Here is an 11,193-nt window from a genome sequence, read left to right as displayed (position 1 = left end):
TTATTTATAAGAACATATTATTCTGTTTTTGAACGCATGTGTTGTGTAATAATATAACTACTTAAAAACAAAACTTTAAATGTATTAATTGTTGGTTTTTGGGTACAAGTATAAAATTAATATACTTTAATAATAATATATAAAAAGTATTTGTTTAATTTATTTTGAAGTTTACCTTATCTCCTATACCTGCTTATCTCATTCTTCTTTTCTGAGAAAAAAAATCACTTTTTCTTTCTTCTTTGTTGCTTTCAGTTCCTACAAATTATCAGTTTACAACATTATCTTTATACTTTTTATATTTTTATAATTTTATTTTTATGCTCTTAAACAATAGTCATTGATGCATGGATACATAGACGTGATAAATGCACCTGTGCTGTGCACACTGAGTAAAGTCTCAGTGCTACCATCAAGATGTGAAAATATTTGTTACGTAAGATATTCTCTCAATTCCATATAATATTGTACATCATGTAGTAACATAATCATTCTGAATCTGAACTAATAATATTGCAATTTAAGTCTCGTATGATAACAATATTCGGAGACCTTTTGTTAACAGTTAACATACACAATGAGCATGTGTTACCATATTTAATCTGTATTTTTCTAATAAGCTGTAAAAAAAGAGATGGAGACAGTTTGAAATACTTCAAAAAGTACTGTTGAAAACGGATGAGTGAATAAACGGTTGGCAAATCTTTTAGGAATTCCCCGGCATAGACGTAAATACACGTCATACAGTGACACGTATTCACAACACGTTTGTACAAAGAGATAGTATTCGCGATACGACAGGAAGTGTTCACTTCTTGCTGCGGACGCTGTGTATTTTATCGTCACAAATCAACGGTTGTTACGAAATTTAACGACTTATTCAAAACATTATATCCTCCAATTGTGATCTTTGAAGCATTTAATTCACAATGTCAGAAACAAGCCTTGGATTGTAAGTAACATAGTATTAGTTAATATTTGCATGATCTGTTTTTACACTGTTAAAAATATATATGTTTGATAAATGAGCAAATGTTTTCTGTAGCAAAAGATTGACACGTATTACATGGAGTGAATATTTTATGGGAATAGCGTTTCTTTCTGCAAAACGATGTGAAGATCAAGACATGAACGGTGCATGTATTGTTAATAATGATAATATAATTGTTGGAATTGGATATAATACATTACCCGAGGGATGCGAAAATATGAAATCCAAAAAGGGAATAGGTACAAAAATGAGATTATATATAAAGTATAATATATGAAAAAATAATTGTGTGTATGTATAGTGTGTACATATACACACACCACTGTACATATGTTAAATAAGATGTTTGTATATAATTTAAAAACTATTTTATATAATACAATTTTTTTTTATTATAGCATGTCATGCAGAAGTTAATGCTATTAAAAATACGGATTTACGCAATGTTAAAGGATGTACAATGTATGTTACATCATTTCCTTGCAACAATTGTGCAAATGTGATAATTCAGTCTGGCATAAAAAAAATAATATATCTAGACGATAACTCTGGACACAAGGCAATAGCTGCAAAACATATGTTTGAATCTACTGGCGTAACTTACGTGTAAGTAGTTATTTATAATTATTTTGTTATTCTATAATTTATTTATCGTGAGCTAGAGAACATCTGTATACATATTTATTGTATCTAATCTTCGTGTATTTTTTTTAGACCATATAACACAAATTGTTATAAAAAGCCTATTGATCACACCAAAAAGAAGCAAATTAATTCAGAGGAATATTTTATGGGAATAGCGTATCTTTCTTCAAGACGCAGTAAAGAGGCAATGTTTGACATTGGCGCATGTATTGTTAATAAAGATGGAGTCGTTGTAGGCACTGGATATAATGGAATGCCTAGAGGAATGGATGAGATACCAAAGTTGAAAACAGGTCAATCGAGTCAATGTACTTCAAAGTTGTCTGGATTTTTTAAAGGTATGTAAAATTCGGTATACTTTGCAGTAAACAGTGACTGATGCTACAAAACTAATTGCAATTTATGTAATTATTTTAATGATTGTATATATAACAAGAATAATTAATGCATTATTAAAAACATTTAATATCTTTGCAGTATGCCACGCAGTAATAAATGCAGTTCTGAACAGAAATACAAACAATATTAAAGATTCTACACTTTATGTTACTACTTATCCTTGCATTGAATGTGCGAAAATAATACTACAATTTGGCATAACAAGACTAGTACATATGCCAATTAAACAAAATATTGATACACAAGTTGCAAAAGAACTACTTGAGACTGCAGCTATATCTATCCGGTATTGTTGTTTTTACATTAATCTTTAATGATATAAAATAGCAAGAAAATTTTATTTGTAAATTGTTTTTTGTAACTGTTTTATTATAATTTTTCAGTAAATACAATCTATCGAAAGAAATGGAAATTTATGAAGAGGCCTCCCAAACTTCAGAAACTACGAAAGATATAGCGACCGCAACAAATCAAGCATCAACAGCAAATAATCAAGTAGTAAAAATTGAGCATTTAATGATGAATCAAGCTATGAGAGAACAATTAATGAAGATGATACAAAGTCAAGGAGTAATTACAGAGTCAAATATGTAAGTATAAATTTTATATATATGTAATAAAAATTTAAATTTAAATTTATAATTCTCTATATAAGAAAATCATTAAAACATTCATCCTCTTTTTGATTAAAAGCATAAATAATTTGATAAAAACTCAAAATTATTTATGTTTTATTACAACTATATCATGGTATTATACACAATAAAACGATTTAGTTACTAGTCGTGTTCATCATGTATTTATTTTCTTATTTGATAAATTTTATAGATTGAAACTTTCCAAGTAATATTAATCATCATCAGATCACAACATGTGTGAATACAACTTATGCTCATATTGCTGAATATTGATTTTCTTGAGAGATCCAAACACTAATATTTACATACAAACTTCAATTAAAAGAATACGAATGTGCAGGTAAAGCAGACCTGCTATTCCTTCAAGTCTTTACAAATCTGATAAAAGGTTTTTTATATGTGGAGAGATGCAGAAAATAAATAAAACAATATACACAGAGAGTGAAACAACTGCAATAAGAGTAAGGATAGAATTAAGTATATAACACAATTGTTTTTTATGCGTTTTTACCTGCTATACAAATGTAAACATAATATTCTTATGGCATGATAGAAATATGTAACAATGTTTATTTGATTTATCTTTGTGTTAAGCAGAGTAGAGGGTAGATCAGTTTTACACGATATCATATTTCCATGGTAATGTCTAATAAAACAAAATGATATTAAACATAAAGATGTTTAATGTATATATATGCGAGTGTAATGTATTTTTTTTTATGTACATACTATACATTCGAATTCTCGGTTTCAATTAAAACGTTATTTTACTTCCTCTGTCAGTGAGTACAATGCGAGGAAAGTTAGAGACAATGATAACGTGATTACATTTACGGAATCTGAATTCATCACATAGAAGTTTTCTATGTTACAGAACATTGAGATTACACATCGGCACAGAATGCTGCACGTTTGTATATCGATGTATTTAGTCAGACCGGCGTATGTGAGTGTTTAGAACATTGTTAATTGAAGTGGAATGTTGACATTTTGTATATTTTGTGTCAATATTTTTCCACTTTTGATATTACATATTCGGTTTGCTACGATTGAAAGGTAGATTTATCACCTATGATTATATTATACTACATCATCTTGCCTTGCGAGACAAATTATTTCAAGATAGATTCCGATGATATGTTGACCGTGTTGTAACTTGTAAAGTAATATACATACAAAGTAACATTTGATCCAACAATGTTCGGATATCTGCGCACACAAACACACCGCGAAATATATAATTTAATAAGAAACATAAAAATATTTTAACCACGCTACTTGTTGATTGAAATTCGAGGGACAGACAGATCACATAAATTTTGAACAATTATTCTCTTTAATTCTGTGTGATGAATCCAATTTATATCCAGAAAAATAGAAGAAGACGGTCTCTAGAGAATAACTCAAGCTAGTTTCTCGTACAATATATTATATTAGGAATTAAAAGGCAAATCTAAATTCAAATCTCGACAAAATTTCAATTGCGATTTGTAATTAGCATACTTTATTTTTTTTTTTTCTATTTTTTTCCGACAAATTTGTGTCTATGCGCGGTCAGAAGTTTTCGTATATCGAGGTAATAATCTCCGGTAAAGATTGGAGCAACTAATATATGAACTTCTTTATTCCTTATATTTATACACGTGCGAGCGCATGTGGTTAAGAGTTCAGTACAACTCTCTCGTAGAAAATATAATCTAAGTGTAAAACAAGTTCATATAATCGACAGACGAACGGTCATGGATTCCAATTGCTTTCGATAAGAGCGATAGAGTTGTACGTATTATGTACTTCGTATTTTACGCCCTCTAGAACTCGAACGAATTTGTCAGTTTTACGCGCGTTCCCTTTCCATCAAATTCTATAATCAATTTCATTCCCTAGCAACAAAAGCGATCGTATTAAATAATTTGTTTTTTTTTTTATTTCAATTCGTATTTTGTTAGATTATTCCATCGATTCGACACTTTTTGCGTTAGTAACCGGTGTTACTTTGTGAGCGTGAAATTTTTTTAAGGAGGTAAATACATATTACAATACAATCAAACGTAGTAGGTATCTACTATATTATGATTACTGTTATGACTGTTGTGTGTGTGTGTATGTGTATGTATGTATGTATGTGAGTGTTTTGTGTATGTGTGTTGTTTGAGTACGTGATTATAACATTCAGACAATATCGATCGGCGGCAAACTCGTGTGTCGCTTACTCAAAGAAAGTGGTAAGACATATACACTTATTTGATATAGTAATTCGAAATATGTACAAACATTATTAGTAGTTCGGTAATATCTATGACATTTTGAAAAATTTTCTTTTACTGAGAGAGAAGAGAAGAGTAAACTCTGAGAACTTATATAAATATGTAGCGTTTATATTTTCGAAATTAAACGAGGTAATCATATAATATCCGTTGACTCTCGTAGCGGCAGGGCTTGAAACCTTTAATGCTTTATTAAAATTCCGCAACCCGTCGATGTGTATACATGTACGATGATATTCGCTATCACACGCTAACGGCTTTTCGATTTATGATATTACTTTGGTAGGTGGCGTATACAATACGCAGCTTATATCATTCCTATAGTAACTTTCACAGAGACTTTCGTAAACGGACACTTACTCCCTTACTGACTTGCTCTCGATGGAATATCAGGGCTCCAATCCAAACGTAGATCATTACCCTGGGCAAAAAAAAAACCACAAAAATACATAGGAATAAAATATATATTTAGGAAGAAAAAGCATTAGATCATTTTTTTTTTTTTTTTTTGTTCACTCGAATTAACAGTTCACGGGTGAGACGAACTGGAAATTAGTACGCGATGTGGGGAACGGAGTCCATCCAAATGCGGCGACGGACATGCACGGTACAGTATTCGGTGCTCGATGATCGTCTAGCATTTTGCGGCCTCTACATAGTAGAGTATTATGTAGGCATCGCTGGAAATTATACACCTTAACGTCGAGTAGAAATATTCGCATAAAGCGCACGTATGTATACAAGTCTTGTCTTTTTTTTTTTTTGTACCAATGTGTTAATCTCGCACGTCTTATTTTTATACACTGCACGTCCCGTACACAAAAACAGTCCGCACACTCGTCGACTATTTCCCTCTCACCCCGAACTATCCTATCTCGTCCCTCTCCGCGCGTTTAAGCGTCGCCGCCCACGGTAAGTAGACAAAGTGATCGCTCTCGATTGTTAACTAATATTTTAGCTACGTCATCTTATTTGTTTTTTTCTCTCTCCTTATTTCCGTAAAATACCGGACCGTGTCGAAATCGTAGGCGGTCCGCGTTTTTTTTTTTTTTTTTTTTGCATTATTTTAATTTATTAGGATTCTTTGTTCAGAGCACTGTCCCAACACTGTGTTCGCACACTATATGAAATCTCTCAAGGAACAGTTCGCGTATATAACACATGCTTCTCGCTCGAGATTAGTTATCTTGCCAATTTCATTTTCTCGTTTCTTTTATCTAAAGCGTGACTTGATTTAACGTCCTTTCGGCGCGGATCAGATCTTTCCGCGCCACCACGGCTACATCCATTGACTCGCCTAACTACGACAAGTGACTCGGCGACGCTGCAACAGCGCGTGCCTGGATCAGTTCTTGATTGAATTCTCCTTCTCCTGATGATTGTTGGCCTTCGTCTCGGGCGGCCGAAACGCGGTGGCAAATGGAAAACGCATGTGACACTTCGCCATGTAATCGGCTATCGTGTCGTCACAGTGTCCGAAATCGCCGTTGTGCAACGCCTCGAGCACCTTCGTGCAGTTTTGTAACGTCACACCTTCGAGCTCGCCGATGTTCGTCACGAGAGACAGCGCTTTCGTTTGCGCGGATGGATCCAGAATGTACAACATCCTGGCGCTCTGCAGCAAGTGCGGCAACGAGTTTCTGTTTTTCTTCAAGTACTCCGAGTTTAGTTGAGCCGCCTTCGTACTGGAGAAGATGTCAGCGGTCTGTCGTTTAACAACCTCGCCCACCGCTCCTTCCAGCGGCGACTTATTGATGTGCAGCAAAAATCGCACTAAACACGTATGCAGATCCGGATTGTTCGCGTCTAGTCTATGAGCGCGTTTTATCGAGCGTAGCATGAGAAGAGTGCGACCTGTAAAGAAAGTAAGACATTTACCATTTCACGTTTAATATATCAATCAATCCTTGCTAAATAACAAAATTCTAAAATATATACCTTTACGAATATATATCTCGAAAGCCATTAGATGCGTTTCTATTCTGTTCGACGCCAACTCCTGCAGGGGTTGCAAAAACTTGATTGCCTGTTCCAGCGGATCTTCAACCTGTAAAAAATACAGTTTTTCCGCATATATTTTAACGCGTTTTATTAACTTAATTATATATATAAATAATTGCCAAATTTTAAACCGCAAATCAATTCTAAGATTTAGTGGAAGATATTGTATCGCTCTCTCTCACGTATATTCGTACTAACCCTTTCCAGCTTTTCCGGAATCAATTCATCCAGCGTAGGCTGTTCAAGATCAGGGTCGTTCTGCTGTCGGGATTTATTATGCTGCTCCCTCTTTTCTTGAGCTTGAGCCGCTTGCTGTCGTTCCAGTTCGGCCTTTCTACGCTGTTTCCTCTGTTTGTTCCTCAATTTTTTCAACTCAGCGGGAGCCAGATTTTCTGTAATTGTTTAACAATATGTGTGAAAAATTTTGCGCGTCAATTTCACGCGCACTACATAGCAATAATTATCATCAAATAAAGCGAAGAAACAGACACTACAAAGTCTTGTGTGTGCGCTTACAGTTAATTTTTAATTTACGATTAAGAAAAAAATCTATGCACGTAAAATGAATTTTCCTCTTGTTCACACGATTGCTCAGTAGTGGATACGTAAATGCAAAACGTCATATCCTTCTTAATTTTTTTCCATTATTACGCAAGTATTTTCCTCTTTCTGTTTTTTCTTTTTTTTTCTCGAAGTGAGTGAGACCAGTTTCGACATGGCTTTCGTCGCTTTTGCAAATATCACTATGATCTCTTCGCGGCGGCAAGACTTTTGCTGACGCACTCGCCAAGGTTGCACCGTATATTTCGCGACAAGGGTGGTAATAAAATTATACGGTCCCCGGCCGGTTTCGCAGTCCTTTTCCCCACTTTTCCTCGCGTTCGGTCGCGGCCAGACCTACTGACAGTCGCGTTTAGTAGGTCTGGCATGCGTGCACGTGCCTCGCGTGCTCGCTGGTCACGTGTATGCCTGGCGGGTACCGTGGGACAACGGTGGCACAAGCAGATAGAAAGGAACGTGCGCGCCAAGCTCTGCGTAATCGCTCGCCGAAAACCGTAAATACATCTGTAAAACGTTCCGCGAAAACTGATTACCGAGGGAAATCGTAATACGCCCGGCTTTGTGCCAGCAATTGAGCAAAGCGGCGGTATAACGTAATGACAAGACACGAAGAAGCGTGAATCACTTATGTTGAACCGCGAGACACAACGCAAAATTCTGTGAATTTTGATTACAACAAATTTCAAACAATTGAAAACTCAATGTTTTACAAAAAAAAAACTATCTCAAGTTGTTTTCTACGCGATACAATAAATATGTAAACATATTAAATTGGAAAAATATAAAAAATATATATTTAAAAAATATTAAAAAAGTAAATATATATTGAAAAACAGAAAGAAAACTATCTCGAAATTAAACGCAATATTTAAAATATTTTTATGTTCAGCTTTTTAAGAATCAATATTATTGTAGTCATTGACCCTTCAGTGCCAGATACTTTAGTCACGTGTTGTGTTTTTCCTCTCCTCCCTGTCACGTGACTTTACTTTGTAGTCACGTTTTTAACCCTTCAGTGCCAGAAAAACGTTCCAAAAGATTCATTGTGAAATTGTTTTTAATTTTATAATTTTTAGAAGACACTTTTGTCCCTGTGAAAGTACGAACGAGTCTGTACAAAACTGCGTTAGAATTTTGTAAAACTGTTAATTAAACAAAAAGTTATGGATTTTTAAACAAAAAGCCTGTTTTTCAAAAAAGAAAAAAAACAGGCTTTGTCAGGTTTTTCTTTGAACCACAGTAATTCAAATATTTTTCGTATACTGTTGCGCGCCTTAATAGACTAACTCGATCAATGATCGCTATGCGAAAAAAACGAAAAACTAGGGCAAGGAGTTTCGATTGTTGCGTTAATCCTTGAGCATTTAATTTGCTCAGTGGGCATCAACGTTTTAATTACCGCGCGTATTAATTCGGCATCATAGCACGAAAATCGCGGAGCGCTTTCCAGTTACATAAGCACCCAGTCAATGCGTTATATTAGAACGCGGTAGAGAACTGCTGCTTATGCTATGCTCCGTAAATTCGCGAATGGCGTAGGCGTTACCTCAAAGAGGATTCACTCGATTCCTTGAAAGGCGGTTCTTACACAAGAATTATTTACGCGTTTATTCGTCGGTGCCCGTGTGCGATTCTAAATCATTGTATCATCGCACAATATTCCTCACCCGTTCATCATTCGAACAGAAAATGTACAAACGTAAAAATTATATACAACTGATATATAGACACCGTTCATTATCAATACGCTGTTGTGTTGTTTTTGTTTTCTCGGATATAACACACGCGTGTTTCCCTTTCTATAACACAGAGATAAACTCATCGATATCGTGCCGATAACAGAGGATTCGAGGAAACAGATTTTTCTATCAAACGCGCGACGATGAGTGCGCAATCGCGAAAACTCTTAATTGACAATCGGTAACGTAAAAGTTAACGACGAGAATTTTTCATCCTTGATGAAATGAAAGAGGAACTTGTGAATGTTGATACATAAACGCGCTCAGGAATGTGGAGCGCAACAAAGCGGCATGCAGCACGAGCGAACGTTTTATGCAAATTGCATCCCTCTGCGATCTCGCGTGTGTACATACGTAACATACGTGCGCGCGACTATGTGCGTTGGTCCGCGTCGGATTGCAGACCGTTAGAATCGCCTGAAGGGCGATGCTAAAATCCTCGATCGCGTCGTGCCGCGATCAATCAGATACTCGACCGAATCCGTCCGCAATTTTCCCGCAAAACTCGACTCGATCTCGGAATCGTCGCATTCCTATGCAAATGTGCACGGTGTTGTCTCTCTCGGATGTTACCTCGTTCGGTAACTTACGCGCAACGAATTTCACGTAATTCCAGTCACGCTAGAAAGCGCGATGCGATGCGATGCGCTTCGATTCAGCGACCGAATTACCGCTATGCCGCTGTGATTTATTCGCGGTGTAACGCTTCGACTTGTTGTCTTTTGTATAATACACGTACGTGCGTTCCGCGCGTTGCGCGAAATTAAATTGTTTCGCCTTCACAACTGTGTGCCCCCGGCCGCGCCTTTTAAACGCACCGTTATGCGTCTCGCAAGTAATTTTTACTCCCACACGCAATCGTTTAGACGCTCTACGTGGACATTCCGACGACTGCATTTGCCATTGGAAATTTATTTGTTTGATTTAGAAAGATAGCGGCGATTTAACCGCATTTCTCGCTGTCGATTAATTTTGACGTGAATGCGAAATTCTTTTTTTGAAAAGAAATGAAAATTGACAATTTTAAAAATTGCACAGTTTTTAACACTTATATTCTGACGAGAAGAAATAATCTTATTTAAAGAATTTTAGTTTCGAAATGTTTTTTTTTTTTTTTTTTAATTCTAACATTTAGATTGATATTTTTTCACGCTTAAAAAAATAATTGACTTTTTTTTGTCGCGCGGACGACAATCATGTCTTGAAATTCGAAAATTAATTACGCATCTTTTGAGAAGTCAAGCTCATTTGCATCATGGTAACACGCACCGCGAGTATCGAGTATATTTCTCCGGTGTGATATCTTCAAAATGATTTTTGATGTAATCGCAATCCTCCCTGTACGTAACTGCATGTTAGCCTATATAACGTCACGCCATGAACGAATGGATCCTGTTGAATTTATATCCATTCGGTATACGCGCGATGCGTGCGAACTTGTACGTTTTCACGTCGCGCGTTCAAGTAACGCGTGGACTCTATTTCTCCGTGCGAGTCTGTTTTTCCAATTGCAGTGTTTTTCCGATCCGCAATCGGTATCATCTCAGTGTGGGTGCTGAAACGAGTCGGCGGCGTTTTTTTTTTTTTTTTTTTTCCTAACAAAAGAACGATTTCCGAGCCGAGGTCGCGCGTGCGCGTAAGAGATATGCACCGGCTCCGCGCAACGAATTCACAGTCGGACTTTTTGCCGCGTAAAATAATTGTACGATTACGCAACGGTGGGCGAGAAATAACCGGGGGCGGCAAGGACAGCGCAGCGTTGGAAAAAGGATGCCAACGCTCGAAACTCCGTCATTAGAACTCAGAACAGAGAAAAAGCGCGCAAATGACATCTGCTTGCGAGACGCTGCCGGGTCTTCTAATTGAGCACGCAGCAACTTCGCAGAGGCACAATCGCAATTTTGCGAAACGAGTATCTTCTCCCGCGCTAAATCTCGCGGAGAAGACCTTCGTCT

At 36.2% G+C, this 11,193-nt stretch overlaps 2 protein-coding genes across 3 annotated transcripts in view; one reads left to right on the top strand and one right to left on the bottom strand.

Moving 5' to 3' along the window:
• The first annotated feature begins 366 nt into the window (after positions 1 to 366).
• LOC109861093 lies at positions 367 to 3,349 on the top strand. 2 transcript variants are annotated; one of them, XM_020440617.1, is made up of 8 exons: positions 367 to 436; positions 711 to 952; positions 1,046 to 1,230; positions 1,390 to 1,597; positions 1,706 to 1,974; positions 2,114 to 2,321; positions 2,419 to 2,625; positions 3,014 to 3,349. In XM_020440617.1, the coding sequence occupies exons 2-8, from the start codon at positions 930 to 932 to the stop codon at positions 3,015 to 3,017; spliced, it is 1,104 nt and encodes a 367-aa protein (XP_020296206.1). In that variant the 5' UTR covers positions 367 to 436; positions 711 to 929; the 3' UTR covers positions 3,018 to 3,349. The 2 variants fall into 2 exon arrangements, with proteins under 2 accessions (XP_020296206.1, XP_020296200.1); XM_020440611.1 differs by having other exon boundaries at positions 369 to 436; positions 2,864 to 3,349.
• A 2,339-nt stretch (positions 3,350 to 5,688) lies between these two features.
• LOC109861085 (N-alpha-acetyltransferase 15, NatA auxiliary subunit) overlaps positions 5,689 to 11,193 on the bottom strand; it is a 35,501-nt gene continuing 29,996 nt past the window's right edge. The window contains exons 9-11 of the mRNA XM_020440599.1: positions 7,137 to 7,330; positions 6,876 to 6,984; positions 5,689 to 6,791 (exon numbers count right to left, since the gene is read on the bottom strand). Coding sequence (XP_020296188.1) covers positions 6,283 to 6,791; positions 6,876 to 6,984; positions 7,137 to 7,330 — 812 coding nt within the window. The 3' untranslated portion in view covers positions 5,689 to 6,282. The remainder of the gene's footprint in view (positions 6,792 to 6,875; positions 6,985 to 7,136; positions 7,331 to 11,193) is intronic.

The sequence above is a fragment of the Pseudomyrmex gracilis genome, unplaced genomic scaffold (genome assembly GCF_002006095.1).
Source record: "Pseudomyrmex gracilis isolate BER0280 unplaced genomic scaffold, ASM200609v1 scaffold_8, whole genome shotgun sequence".
In the NCBI taxonomy this organism is placed as follows: domain Eukaryota; kingdom Metazoa; phylum Arthropoda; class Insecta; order Hymenoptera; family Formicidae; genus Pseudomyrmex; species Pseudomyrmex gracilis.
This window is presented reverse-complemented; position numbering and strand designations above follow the sequence as displayed.